This window comes from Mytilus trossulus, chromosome 6 (assembly GCF_036588685.1).
Source record: "Mytilus trossulus isolate FHL-02 chromosome 6, PNRI_Mtr1.1.1.hap1, whole genome shotgun sequence".
Classification (NCBI taxonomy): domain Eukaryota; kingdom Metazoa; phylum Mollusca; class Bivalvia; order Mytilida; family Mytilidae; genus Mytilus; species Mytilus trossulus.
Genome location: NC_086378.1, coordinates 57,613,101 through 57,628,478, shown reverse-complemented (window position 1 = coordinate 57,628,478; position 15,378 = coordinate 57,613,101). Strand labels below are relative to the sequence as shown.

Genomic DNA, 15,378 nt, shown 5'->3' with positions numbered 1-15,378 from the left:
CCCTTTGTTAGTCTAATAAGATTTTTAATTTTAGTTTTTGTGTGTGTATAATTCGGAGTTTATTATGACGTCCATTATCACTGTACTAGTATACAAACATTGTATATTTTAAGGGGCCAGCTTAAGGACGCCTGCGGGTGCGGGAGTTTCTCTCTACATTGAAGACCCATAAGTGGCCTTTGTCTGTTGCCTGTTCTATGGTCGGGTTGTTGTCGCTTCGACACATTCCCCATTTCCTTTCTCAATTTTACCTTTGTATTTCGACGTACTTCAAACTGATGCAACGCGCTTTGAACGATTGCTAAGCGTTCCTATGGCGTGCAACTAACGTATACCGACTTTGTCAGTTTTCTCTGTACGTTTGGTGCACGTCGGTGTATCCACCAATGTGTGACGCCGACATAAGGTAATTTATTCCTGAGGTAGAAAAGCCTTAGTATTCCAAAGAAAACGCATGGAATTGAACCAGCTGCATTGCAACACATGGCAGATTCATAGATGTTACAGACTTTGAACAGACAAAAAAAAAAGGCTGATTGATAACTTGGCGTAAATAATAAATTCATGCGAATTCGAGCGGCCAATGAGTCCATATAACGCTAATTTGAAGTGACACACCCTTTCAATGAAAAAAATAAAAATAAAAGTGCTCTTTCTATAAGGATACTGTTGCACCGTATTGCAATTTTTTCGTCACAAGTACATTTCATTTTTTTAATGTGAAAATATAAACTCAATGTAGTAAGACTATTGTCGTGGCTAATTAACTCTTAACTGACACGATTTAAATTGTCCAACCCATTAACAGACTGTATTCCCCTAATATTCATTAAAAAGTGGTATAACTCAACTTATATAACAATTATGAAATATTTGTCAATGACAATTGATTTTTTAGCACCAAAGTACTACTTTGTATCCTTTAAATCATATCTTAAAATGTTTTTTTGGCCTTTTATCTAAAATATTGCTATGCGTACAAGCATAAAAAACACTTACTTGCGCGACGCCTTTTCGTTTTACTTAAAATTGTGCAGGCTATGCATTTTTTTTTATGGTGGAAAATGTTCTATGATAGATATCATTTTGTCAGACACTTTTCTTTTTTTTATGTGATTCTCATAATATGCCAAAAAATCTGTATATGTAACAGAGTTTAACATTTAACTGTGAGTTTTACTCTTAACAGACTTTAGCCAACCCGATTAACAGAGTGTCGGTCGTGGAAATGAACATTTATATTTTAAATAAGTTTAACGGGGATAAGCGTGCTATGATGTTAGTTTAATATATGATATAGGCCAATTGTTTATATTTTTGTGAGACCTAGAAGTAACTTTGAATTAACCTCTTTCATTGGACCTTGTATAACTTGTTCCAATATGCATGGCTATTGTAGTTTTCCTCTTTGGAATCAATCACAATTTAAAGATCGTATTTCCTGTTATGATTTACTCGATAGAGTGTTGCTGCTAACAAGGAAGCTATTAAACCGAGCGTTCCATAAACATTAAGTTGAAGTCTTCCCTGCGTAAATTATACGAACGCTATCACGAGTTGGTTGACCGTTGTGAAATTACCGTTTCACAGATGGTATTGGATATGTTCCTTTTGTCATAATTACAATCATCTTTCCTTTTCCTGTTTTCCTGAATGTGACTTGCCGAATTAGACTACTTACTGGGTTTTTGATATACGAGCAACACGACCGATGCAACATGGGGAGCAGGATTTGATTAGCCTTCCGGAGAACCTGCGACCACTCCCAGTTTTTGGTGGGGTTCGTGTCGTTTAGCCGTTAGTTTTCTATGTTGTGTTTTGTTTTGTAGTAATATTTTCTTTTTGCCTTTTTGTTAGCCATGGCGACGTCAGTATATTTTCGATCTATGATTTTGACTGTCCTTTTGGTACCTTTCGATACTCTTTCAAGGTGTAGTATTAGCACAAAGGTCTGCAAAAAAATATTTTATAATTCTTATAATTTTTTTGTTCAGTATGTGATTGCAACAAGAGATAATTCGTAGAAATTGTCTTGGAGATAGCCTGAATTAATCCAGCCTCTCGTTGTATGTCATTGTTTATATCTTGTTTATCCGTAAATGAATTTGGTATTACTTCCTGACTTCACTCTGGTATATTCTGAGCTTTACATATGGTTTCGATACTTTATGTACAAACTTTACACATAGCTATGGTTTTGTCTATGTGTCGTATGTTGAATACATCTTTCAAGCATTCCAACAAGTCTGTATTTCATTATTGATAATAATGTATATAAGGTTAAACATTTTCTTGTTTGTATTTTGCAGTCGCTTTTCCTGATAATAATGGTGGACATGGCAATCATCATTATGGAGGTAGAAATATTAATGTTTTAAATGTTGTATTTCATATTTTTAAAGACAAGTAATTGAGTATCTTTTCTTATATCTTGGTATGTAATTATGTATGGAATCATCAACAAATATTTCACTTTCGTTCACAAAGTTGTCTGAAAAGGTTTATTTACCGTTTTTTAATTTTTGAAATAACATAAAAAAAAATGTTGCACAAACTTTAAGATAACACGTTGTTGCTTATTCAGTGTGCACCACATTTTGTTCATAATAAAAAAAAAAGACTTCTCAAATGATTGTAAAATCAAGCAATTTTTAAGTAAAAAAAAACAGTTGGGAAAAGCATTCAAAAGATTGAGATTTTTACAAAACATTTCATTATTGGTGTTTGAAAACAATGTTAGGTTCCAGTATCGGAATGATTTTTTTCGATAAAAAGGGCCAATTCACGTGATTTAGATGAATGATATAAATTGTACATTTTTTACTGTAACAAAAGTCAGTCGAATTTTTTCTTTCGTTTCTTGTGAGTAAGATTTTTTTTGAAATGTCTTGTTCAACCTGGATATTTATTCATATGAGCTTATATGACAAAACAGATGCAAGGAGTATATAGATAGCCATTGTTAAGATTATAACTTTCGTTTACTAATCTTTTGTAGGAAATCGTATACTGATTCCTGTACCGATGCCAATCATGATACCATCAGATTATCCTGTGAACAGAAATCAGAAGAACGATTTGAAAGATCTGATATCTTTGATAAAAGGCACTAAACATGGTTACGGATACGGCAATAAATTCAAACCAAGTGTTCAACACCTTGATTTACCTGGTCGAGTTCCAGTAAAGACCCAACCACAACCTTAGATAATGGACACGTCGTCATGTTCATTAACGTCAAAAAATTGTCATTTTATTTGCTATATATATGTTGTAAAGTACTTGTTTAGGAGAGAGACAAAAGGCTTTTGAAATCTTTTTTATTAATACTATTCTCTTAATAAGCTATGAAGTAATTAAATAAATAGATTTGTATTTTGGATTTTGAAAGGATGTGAAAAAAATCAAGTTCACATTTATTGATTCTTTTTCTGAACAGTATCTAAAATTGAAATCAAGCGTATTATTTTTTTGACGAAAGACAATTAAAATTTTCGTTAAAATTTTAACTTATTATTCTTTTTTATTAGTGTTAAGAAATAAAGTACTTTAAATCTACAAAAAAAAACTATTTCAGATCGTTCGAATTTTCTAGCTATCAAGGGAAATGTCATTGTTCCACTTTTGATTTTAATATCTTCAAGTTAATAACCCTCGCTATACTGTTATTTTTCCACATGTTTTGCAAAAACATACTATTGATGTAGAATAATTAGTAAATAAAATGTCAATACAAATTAATAGTTGACTTTACATATATTTCACCTTCACATGCAGATGCAGTACATATATATTTAGATTGCGTATTTGTCTCTTGCTCGGTTTCTTCAAAAACAAGTTTTCCGATTACTTTAAAATAAATTCACCTGGAGCTTTGGTGGATTAAAAGATGCGTTGGTGCAACGCAGTTACAAACACAAAAGGAAAAATCATAATGGGTAGCTGTGGTTAGTCTAATTAATAACTGCTATAAATCCAAACTTTTTTAAACTGCTTATTTGTCATTTTAGGGGTATTTTTAACATTGTCATTATGTTTGCATTGTCGTTTTTTGTTGCACTTCAGTGTTCTGTTGTTTCGTTGTTTTCCTTTTATAGTTGATGTGTTTCCCTCGGTTAAAGTTTGTTACCCGGTCTGAGGGAATTGTTTTCTTTCAACCAATTTATGAGTTTTGAACAGCGGTATACTACAGATGCCTTTATTTAAGATATTGTTTTATGTTACTTTGTTCTTTTCACAACCTTCTTGTGACCATTCACTAAATAATATCTCTCCTGCTTCTGTTTATAAAATTGGTTTCGTAGCTTTACACAAAATTTTATTATTCTTTAATTTCAAAAATGAATTAGAACTAAATATAAAATTATCTGGAATAGGGAAATATTTGCTTTCTTTCAAATATCTCTCTAACATTTTCAAGAGACAAAACTCGGAGCACATCGACATTGCTTTGTCTGTAAACGTCGGTTTTAAGAAACATTAGTCATGCAAAAGTGTGTGTTTTGGACGTATCGATAATAGTAAACACAAAAGCGTCTTCAATATTTCGTATGCTTTACTAGTCTATGATATACAAGAGAGACGTCGCCAAGTGACGACGTTGCGGGCCTACTGATACGTAAATGGCGGTAAAACGTTAAACAAATAAAAGAGTATTAAGACACTATAACTAATTCACAACATTCTGGGGGCCGCAAAATGCAATTACTGTTCATATTTTGTTCATAAAAAGGGGTTAATGAAAAAATACTTTTAACAATTAAAGTTCATATTTCCAATGGCACCAGTTTCACAATTGGTCTCGTGGTAATCAGTCCATTTGATGTCCGAAGTTTGACTGCTCTTACGACTTCATCTTTTCCGGTGATCAAATCTTCTATAACTGCTAGTTTCCACATCATTCTCGGTGAATTGTTGATGATTTGTACGACGGAACCGATTTTCACATGTGCGCTTTTGTCTCCCGCGACGCGATGAAATTCTCTTAATCCAGTGAGGTATTCCATTCTCCATCGTTTTGCAAAGTGTTCAATCAAAGCTACTTTATGATTAAAACGTTTGTTTGCCTCTGTGAAATCTAATTTAAAATTATTGTCCTCTGAATCGGAATTGTTCTCTTGTGATAGTGTTCTTCCCTGTAGCAGATGTGAAGGCGTAAGCGGCTCTGGATCTCGGATGTCGGACGATACATACGTAATTGGACGATCGTTGATTACACGTTCAATTTCTATCAAAGTTGTTCGTAATACGTCAGAATTTACTTGTGATTTTCCGAGCACTTTTTTTAATGTCGTTTTCGTAATTCCAACTAGCCTCTCCCACTATCCACCGTACCACGGTGATACTTTCGGAATTTCCAATTAATTTGAATGTTTATTTCCTTCGGAATGTCATGTGAGGCGGAAACAAAGGTTGGTGCATTATCGGAATACACAGTACTCGGAATTCCTCTCCTACTAACGAATCGTCTAAACGCTAATTTGAATGATTCGATTGTCATATCTGTAACAAGTTCTAGGTGTACGGCACGAATACAAGCACATGTGGATAGGCAAATAAACGATTTTGTAACAAGTCCATTATCTTTAACGAATAGTGGTCCAGCGAAATCAACACCAGTTGTCGTAAACGGTATCATATCGGTGACTCTATCCTTTGGTAGCGGAGGCGAAATTTGCTGTGGAAATGCTTTTCCGGTCACTTTTTGGCACTTTACACATTTCTGTACGATGTGGTTAACGCATTGTCTAATTGAAGGTATCCAATATGATTGGCGGATTTGCGTAATTGTCTGTCAAGCACCAGAATGTAACATCTGCAGGTGCGCGTTCAATATAACTAAGTCCGTAAATTGATTTTTCTTCGGTAGTAACACTGGAAACTTCGCGGAGTCGTTTAACTGTGAATTGTGTATGCGCCCGGCGCATCGAATGACACCTTCTGTATCTATGAACAAGCGCAGTTGTCTTACTAACGGTATATTCTTGTCATGTGACGGGTTTGCGAGTTGCTGCTTTTCATTACTGATTTTTTCATTTTGAATATCTGTAATCCATGTACGAGTTGCGCGATCAATTTCATCTTTCGTAATATCTTTTCCGTGTCTAGCATATTTCCTCAAGTTATACGGTCGCTTACTTTTACATATATTCACAAATTTAAACACGTAGCATGTAACTCGTAGTAACTTCTTTAATGACGAGATTCTCGATAGATCAATTATTTTCGAAATTCCACTTAATTCACACGGTTTTGTCGTTTCGCTGTCAACTGTTGTCGTTAACAAAAGAGTCTCTTGTTTACCTTGTGGGGTCCATGTAGGCCAACTGTTCTCATCCGATATCCACGACGGTCCTTGCATCCACAAAGTCGATTCTTTGAATTGCGTTGATGATATTCCTCTAGTTTGAAGGTCGGCTGGATTTGAGTCTGTTGGTACGTATTTCCAGTCGTAATTTTGTGTCGATTCTTTAATTTCTATCACACGATTCTGAACAATTCTTCCAAATGATTTTAAAGACGAAATCCAGTGCAGAACTATCTGACTGTCACTCCATAGTACTATGCGTTGTGGTTTTAGGGTTTTCGTGATGTTTTTAGCCATTCGAGCTCCTATTACTGCAGCCATCAATTCTAGCTTTGGTAATGTCATTTTGGCGAGCGGAGCGATCCGGGTTTTTGCAATTACGAGGGAAGAAGTGTTTCCTTTACACAAGTAGGCACTGGCTCCATAAGCGCGTTAGCTGGCATCAACAAAGACATGTAATGTGATTTTCTCGTTGCTTTCGTTCTCATTTTGATCGTTGAAATAATGTCGTGCGATTTTCGTATTAACTGTTACATCTCGGATGTCATCTAAAATTTCATACCATGATTTAACTATACTGCTAGGCAACACCTGGTCCCAATCGTATCCTTCTTTCCATAATGTTTGTACCAGTAGCTTAGCTCTTACGGTCACTGGTCCAAGAATTCCTAGTGGGTCGTAAATTGACGATGATTTACTCAATATTTCTCTCTTTGTCGCTTGTGAATTATCAATATCTATACGATCTTCATTTAATTTCGCTAATGTCAACATGTCTGACTTCGCATCCCAACGCATCCCAAGAATTTTCGTCTCGCTATCCGTATCAAGTACGTTTGCCTTTATAGCTTCGTTGCTAAGTTGCTTGCTATTTGACTTCCATGTTCTCAAATTAAATCCTGCATTTGTCATGAGTTCTCTAGATTCTTCAAAGAAATTTAAGGCGGCTTCTTCCGTATGAACACTTGTAAGTACGTTGTCTACATACAAATCTCGCTTGAGTATCTCAGCTGTAGCACTTGTAACCGTTGACAAATGTTTCAATAATGTAGCGTGAAGAATAAATTGCGAACATGTCGCTCCGAATAAAATTACCATGAATCTGTAAGTCTCAAGTTCACTATTGGGGTTGCTTGGATCTCTAGGCCAGAAAAATCGGGTGGAATCGCGGTCTTCTTCGTCTAATCCAATCTGGAGGAATGCTTTCTCAATATATGTTGTTAAGGCGTATTTCCCGTAGCGAAATCTTGTAAGTATATCTGTTAGCTTATTAAGCTGCGGCGGTGTAGAAGAAAGGCAATCATTTAATCTGGGTGACTCTGAATCTTGACGACAACTGCAATCATATACTAAACGTATCGGTGTAGTCGATGAATCTTTTTTCACTGGGTGGTGCGGAATATAATGCACTCGATTAGTAGTCTCATCCGGGGTCTCAACCTTCTCTATAAAACCTCGAATTTCTTGGTCGTTGATTATGTTACCGTATATCTTAAGCATCTCTGGTTCTTTAGCAAGTCGGTTTATCACGTTATATGCTCTCTTTCTGGCGATCATCTCGTTGCTCGGCAACTCCGGATGTTCCTGTTTCCATGGAAACTTGGCGATGTACCTATTGTCTTTTAAATGAATGTTATTCTCTTGGTAAGTGGTCATTTCTTGTAAGTCTGTTTTCGCTTTCACTTCGCTGTCTGTTTCTGTTCCTATGGATTCGATTTCCCAAAATTTATGTATTTCACATTCTTCTAGTCTGTGTGGGGTCAAAATGTTCATAATCGATGACGTTGATTGATTATTAATGTTACTATTCAATTGTATAGGTCCTGATAACAAGTATCCAACTTTGGACTGTACAGCGGTTGGTCCGGAACCTCTAATTACTCTGTCTCCAACTATATCCCAATAATAATCGGCGCCAACTAAGATTGATATCTAAAAATCCTCGTCTTGTAAAACTGGGTCGGCTAACTTCAATCCATTTAAATGCGTAAAACTAGACTGGTTCCTTGCGTATGTATGTATCGGATAAGCAACATGTGGTACTATAAGAACTTCAATAGGGATAAGCGTATTCGTTAGACCTTTTATATACATAGTAGCAATTTGTAAATTTCTAACCTTCTTGTTGGATTCACCGAAACCGGATATCGTTATCGCTTCTTTCCTGTGTGGTCTCAGGTTCAATAAATCGGCCATCTCTTGAGTGATAAAGCTTCGCTGGGCTCCTTCGTCGAATAGTATATTGGCGGTGTTAAAATGTGTATTGTCATACGTGATCGGCGCTATCGCGGTTTTCAACAATACCTCCGAGCTAACTGATGATGTGGATGAATGCATACTTGCGACTGCGGCATCGGTATCTGGTTTTGATGTACTGCTATCTTTAGACTTGGTATACAGGTGTGATTCATTCTTTGAACAAATACTGGTATGGTGTCGTTTATTACAATTTTTACAAGTTTTATCGGATTTGCAATCGGCAACTCTGTGATTTCCTAAGCAATTGAAACATGCCTGTTTCTCCTTAACAATGCGTTTTCGAGCTTCAATTTCCGTAACAGTTTTACAAGCTAATGGGGCGTGAACTCCTTGACAAAAGATGCACGGCTTCTTGGTTATGTCTCTTTTCCCTTTCTGATTTGTGTAGTTGCGATTGTACCCGTAAAGAATGCTGATGTGGGTGTGTAATTTGGCTCTATATCATCACCGTTTACCGACTGACCCGCTTCCTTAATCGTTATATCATGTTGAATAGCTTGCCGTAACGACGGCAAGTTCCAGTGGTCCCCTCCGTGGGCACGTACCATGTTTTCTCGTATATTCCCGGGTAGTTTATTTAATATTATGGGCACTAAAAGGCTTCCGAATGACTCGTGAGACTCCCCTATACTTTCAAGGCCACGGATGTAGTTTTCCATGCTGTCGTAGAATTTTTTCAAATGTGTAATATTTGACGTTGGACTAGGAAGGCTGATTAAACTCTGCCTGTATGTTTGTACTATCTTGTGTGGTTGACCGAATCTTTGTTTCAGTACATGTAATGCTTATCCGTAATTTGTGTTAGTTATTTGTAGACCTGCTATGCATTGGGTGGCTTCTCCGAACAGTTGAGAATTCAAGTAATTAAATTTCTGTACATCGTTTAAAGACAGGTTATCGTGTACGGCAGCACTAAACGAATCCCAAAAGGGTTGCCATTCTAACATATTCCCACCGAACGTTGGTAAGTTTAATTTGGGAAGTTTGTGGTACATGCTGGAGTTTGAAAAAACGGACGCTGATGTATTTGCGTGCATGAAACTGGACTGATTTTCTTGATGATTTGTATAATTAATAAACTCGTGTGCATTTGGGTTAAGCAATGACTTACTTGACTCTTTGACTGTGATTTCCGATTCCTTAATGATTTTTGAAAGTTTAGTTACACTCATTTCTATGTCATATGTGTATCTGTCGGCTTCCTCTATTTCTTCGCTCACTTCCTCTTCCGATAGTTCCTCCACAATCTTCTCGTTCAGTTGGTCGATCATTTCCTGCTTCTTCACAATAAGTCCTCGAATAGTTGAAAGTTCACTAACGTCATATTCCTGCAAAAGTTCCTCGGAACTCGGTTCCACTTTCTTCAGTAATTTTGTAAGAACTCCCCGATGTCCAGCTCGTCTGGTCTTCATCTTCGCGGTACTCATCTTTCTTCTGTTTTTGTCACGGCACCAATGTTTTGACGTTTCGATAATAGTAAACACAAAAGCGTCTTCAATGTTTCGTATGCTTTACTAGTCTATGATATACAAGAGTGACGTCGCCAAGTGACGACGTTGCGGGCCTATAGTTACGTAAATGGCGGTAAAACGTTAAACAAATAAATGAGTATAAAGAAACTATAACTAATTCACAACAGTGTGCATTGTAAAATTGTTAATTCGAAACTATTAAGTGAGAAAGGTCACTTTATCTGCGTAACTCAAAAGAACTAAATAGTATATTCTGTTGTATGTTAGATAAACCAAAGTTTGCTGTAATTCTCTTTATTATATCTAAAGGAATTGGTTCTTTCTTGTTAACTGATTTTGATAATAGGTTCAATCCTCTTTCTACAACTCTTGACCATAATTTAATGAATCAAGTCATCATAGATACCATGATCAAACATTTATATTTACGTCAGACGCACGTAGCGTTTACAAAAGACTCGTCAATGACGCTCAGATCAAAGAGTGTTATAAAGGTCAAATATAGAACAAAGTTGAAGATTAGTACTTTACAATTGTACCATAATTCAATGAGAACACATTAATATACAGCTGGTTTTAATTAATCATATCCCCATTTTATACCATATAGTGCTCGATTTTAAACAATATTATGCTGACAATTTCAATTGTACCAAACGTGATGAAAAAGACAGTTGTCATTGAAGCTAGCAGAGGACATCAATGGTATTTAGAACACCAAAACTAAATCATTTAAAATCATAACTGTACCTGTGTAATTGCCATTGCATTTCTGTTATTCTTGACAGTTTACTTTCAATGTCTCGTAATGACAGATTTTGGACTGCTTGTGACTATTCTCAACAAGACATTGAATCATCTGAAAATATATTACAAAACGTTTTACACAAACGTTAAAACAGGAATAAAACGAAAGAGGTGCGACAAAAAAATAGTATTTCAAAACCTAAAAGGTCTTACTTAAACAGTAAATTTCAGCAAAAATAAATGTATTCAAAAATAAATAAAACTAACAGGCAAATTTACTATTTCAATTTAGACACCTACACATCTCAGGAAAATAGACCTGATCACAGTGACAAAACTTATAAATATAGATTCCACAACTGGAACAAGTGTGTTACGATATTTCTCCACTCGAGACAGTTAAATTTTGATATTTCAAGCGCGAGGCTTTGGCTAGATTTTTTAAAAGTTAAAATTTAACTGTCGAGAATGGAGCAATATCATAATACACGAGTTATAGTGGTGGAATCTGTTTCTCTAATGACTTTATCCTTCTTTTTCAAGGATTCGAAGAAAGTTGTGTACATTTATGTGACGTCATCAGGCATGGTCGCCTTTTATCATGACGTCACAATAGGAAAATTCAGAAGAAACAAAGAAAATTAAACGTAACAATATAATTTCGACCCATCTTTGCTGAGAACAAATTTTTCACTAGAGATTAGAAATATTTTTCGCTGCAAATGTTTGCACCTGTCCTAAGTCAGGAATCTGATGTACAGTAGTTGTCGTTTGTTTATGTAATATTTACGTGTTTCTCGTTTCTCGTTTTGTTTATATAGATTAGACCGTTGGTTTTCCCGTTTGAATGGTTTTACACTAGTAATTTTGGGGCCCTTTATAGCTTGTTGTTCGGTGTGAGCCAAGGCTCCATGTTGAAGGCCGTACTTTAACCTATAATGGTTTCATTTTTAAATTGTTATTTGGATGGAGAGTTGTCTCATTGGCACTCACACCACATCTTCCTATATCTATTCTCACACCGGTCAGGAAATGTGAAAATAGCATGAAAATTAGAGAAATATAAACCCATCACGGGATACAAATAATTTGCTGATCTCAACACACGAAATTAGATTTCTTTAGGTGCACAATCTTAGACTATACGTAAGGCCTTCTTTCAGAACCATATACAGGAACACCTATAACGGGTAAATCAGGAATACAATGTCTATCCTTTCACGGGCAAACTAATCACATGATTCACATCTCAAATACCAAGAACAGGACCGGTGTAACTTCTGGTCTCTGTCACTATGGTAAGAACTGAACCCTATTACCTAGGTTAATCTAAATTTGACACAAGAACATTTAAGGCCAAACGATCAGCTTCAAAAATATTTTAAGAATCTGATATTTCATGAAATAAGCCACTTGTTTGTTTGCAATCGATGATTGTTTTGACAAATACACCAACAGGGTTTTTCTTTTACATAGATATCAGAAGATGTCGCATACGTGCCAATGACACATCTCTCAATCGAAGTCACAGTGTGTAAAAGTAAACAATTAAAGGTCAAAATACGGAGCATTGTCTGACACCGAACAGCAAGCTATAAAGGGCCCTAATCATGACAAGTGTAGACAATCCAAACACGCAAACCAACAGTCTTATCTATAACAAAAAACGAGAAACTCTAATGAACCACATCAACAAACGACAACCACTAAACAAACACTTTATGATTGGCAAAAAACACCTAATGATGTCCTCTCTTGTACAATCAATACAACTTTCCTTTGGCACTTTTTTTAAATGCACTGTTTACTTACTAATCAATCTAAAATCGTTACAATCATATCTATTTATATTAAGACAAGTAATATGCGGAAACGTCTATACCTCCCAATCCGGGATGCCAATGAGAAAAAAACTTGAGTAATTATTCTGATTTGTATCCACGAATACATCACAAGGAATTGAAAACTGTAAACTGTATTATATCTACTAATGATTATCTAAAATGTCCAAATCAACGAAGTCAAAATGATAGAAATGAAGTCATATATTTGGTTTTGGTCTCTTCCAACCGATTTGACTTCTATTGAAACAGCGTTGACACACGTGAATCATACTTTTTTATTGCTAAAGTTAAAATTCAGCCTATAACTCCAAGCTTAAATAATCTTGATGACATTATTATTGTCTGTATAAATTTTAATGAAATGACCATGAAAGTCTTGTATCAAAACATAATTGTTATCAAAACATTCTCTATAGCTTAAACTCTTTTGCTTTTCATCAGTTGTCTACAGTTTGTGAACAACTTTCGTAAATATTATAACTGCATAACTTATTGATGCAAATCTACTGGCATCAGTGAAAACCATTTTATATGGCAACACGGTATTTGAAAAGAGTTTTTTGGGATATAATAAATCACAATTATTGTGCCAAAAATATATAACAAATTGCGTGGGATGCTTCCACATTTTTTTGGTATCAAAATACCGGCTTGTAGGTATTTTAAAACATTTGTATATATATTTGGTAATTTTTTAGCAAATATTTCCTTGACATAAATAAAAATAGATTTTATCAGTAATTGTAAGTTGTTTTCTGACTGAAGTTAAAACAATGCAATGTACGTCAAGTTTTTGCAAAATTTATTTTTTTATCACTTATGACTGACCTTATACCGATATAACAACATAACTGTAGACCTAGCTTTGTAGTCCATCAGCTAGATCTCAAAAGCGCGTTAGTTAAGGAGTTTGTGTTACACCCCAGGGTACCGCGATTTTTTTTTTATATAATTTAACTTCATTATCTTATTGATAAAATACAAGGTGTTAGACTAAAGAAAAAGTGTCCAAAAGAGGTTTAAAAACGTCCCTTTCAATAGTCCCCTCATTTAGCAATCACGACTAAGTAATTTTTAATTTAATTTTTTAATATAAAGCGATCAAAAAAAAAATAAAGTCTAGGTTTAAACAACTAAAACAGATACAAAACTATGATATTAAATGTAACTTGGAAGATTTTTGTTTTAACAAAAATGTTTTTTGCATTACAAACAATCTGATTTTTTGGCTTCAAATTAAGGCATATTTTCTCCTTTCATAAAGAAATTCGTTATACAATTACCCGTTTTAGTTAATTAAACTTGAGAATTAATCATTATGCAATGTTTAAATCATTTGCAGTTTTTATCTATCGTCTGAAATATGAATTATTTGATAACATATAAGTACGTGCAAATACTCGTGAAATACCGGAAATCATCAAATTACCGTCTTTGATTCAGTATATAACATGTACAATGTATTCACACATAAGCATTATCAAATTGCAACTAAAAACAAAAATTTATTTGTCGCTTTATGATGTTTTTGTGAGACAACTTATTTTATAAAGTGAATGTGTAACGAAATATTTATGGGAAAATACAAATTAATGTGATTTTTTTGGCGTTCGGAAAAGGTGCACTCTATTGAACTCAATAAAGGTGTGCTTGATAACATTTTGTGTTTTAGCTATGTAGTGTTTGGCTTAATTAAGATTGTTAAGTCATACAATCGACAAGCATCGCTTTGAACGAACGTCAAATAGTCCGTTGTGGGATTTGGCAATACTTTTTACTGTCTTATGTTTCTTAGAGATACAAAATAAAAATGGCTTTGTTAGTTTAAGTTTCAATAAATATTCTGATAAACGTTGGTTGCTAAATGCACATGAAAGAGCTTAAATATTCTCAAAATGTCAAGATTTGGTAGGAATGGATAACCCTGAAACATCCGCCCAAAGAGAACTCTGAAAAACTCAAATAATGTGAGACGAAACTGATCTTTTGAAATTGTTTCAGACACTACAAAGCTGGCCAAATCAATTTAAAAAATCTCAACAGTTACATGGCTTGTTCTCAAGTTATGTTGCTTCTTTGGAATTAACGTGAGACCTTCTAAACGCGTATGGAAAGGTAGAATTTGCTTCAGAAATTTTCATTACGCAACGGCCTATCAAAAAGTCAACCAATATCTTCAAAACACTTAAAAGAAAATCATTTCTTACATTTTTAAAAAAGGAAATAAAAAGCAAGCTGTTAATGGCTGATTAGAACAACAAAACATTGAGAGCAGATAGAAAAAATGTCGCCAGCTTGTCATAGCCCAGACAAGATAGTTGGTTATGCGATAGGTTCTCCAGTTTGAATAAGGTCCTCTTTTAATGTCTCTTGCAAACTTTGATGGTACACATGTAATGAAAAAATCAAATCTGTCCTGGATGGTCTTTTAGAAAAAGGTCATTCCTTAGGAAAGCATGTGGATATTTGATGACTTGGCAGTTATTTAATCCATTATTAGGATACCAAGCATCTTTTTCGATTTGCCAATTATTATTTTAAAAACCATCCGTTTAGTTTCGAAAAGAGGTCCCGCATTGATTTTGTCACTGATTAGTTTCCCACATTATTCATAAAGAAATTAGTACGGCAGGTTCTTGGGAGGGCAAATCGTTACGATAAGTTCTAGACCATCACAATCGTGTTCTTGGGAATGACAGAAATGTTTGTTAGTTGGGGGAAACAAAGTTGCTCTTGTTGATTTTTTTGG

The 15,378-nt window shown here is 34.8% G+C and overlaps 2 protein-coding genes across 2 annotated transcripts; both read right to left on the bottom strand.

Moving 5' to 3' along the window:
* Positions 1-4,766: 4,766 nt before the first annotated feature.
* LOC134722840 (uncharacterized) lies at positions 4,767-6,652 on the bottom strand. The gene is made up of 2 exons (XM_063586471.1): positions 6,304-6,652; positions 4,767-5,227 (listed from the first exon to the last, which is right to left on the bottom strand). The coding sequence occupies exons 1-2, from the start codon at positions 6,650-6,652 to the stop codon at positions 4,767-4,769; spliced, it is 810 nt and encodes a 269-aa protein (XP_063442541.1).
* Positions 6,653-6,739: 87 nt separating this feature from the next.
* On the bottom strand, positions 6,740-9,978 carry LOC134722839 (uncharacterized). Its single transcript, XM_063586470.1, has 2 exons — positions 9,678-9,978; positions 6,740-8,226 (listed from the first exon to the last, which is right to left on the bottom strand). The coding sequence occupies exons 1-2, from the start codon at positions 9,976-9,978 to the stop codon at positions 6,740-6,742; spliced, it is 1,788 nt and encodes a 595-aa protein (XP_063442540.1).
* Positions 9,979-15,378: the final 5,400 nt, after the last annotated feature.

What these genes read in the sequence shown, in the direction of transcription:
- LOC134722840 (XM_063586471.1), bottom strand. Translation starts at nt 6,652, where the DNA reads ATGACATTACCAAAGCTAGAATTGATGGCTGCAGTAATAGGAGCTCGA. An exon ending in GCCTACATGGACCCCACAAG is followed by an intron (nt 5,228 to 6,303) that starts GTAAACAAGAGA and finishes CAACTTTGATAG; the next exon opens with AAATTGAACGTGTAATCAAC.
- LOC134722839 (XM_063586470.1), bottom strand. Translation starts at nt 9,978, where the DNA reads ATGAAGACCAGACGAGCTGGACATCGGGGAGTTCTTACAAAATTACTG. An exon ending in AATCACAGTCAAAGAGTCAA is followed by an intron (nt 8,227 to 9,677) that starts GTAAGTCATTGC and finishes TATCAATCTTAG; the next exon opens with TTGGCGCCGATTATTATTGG.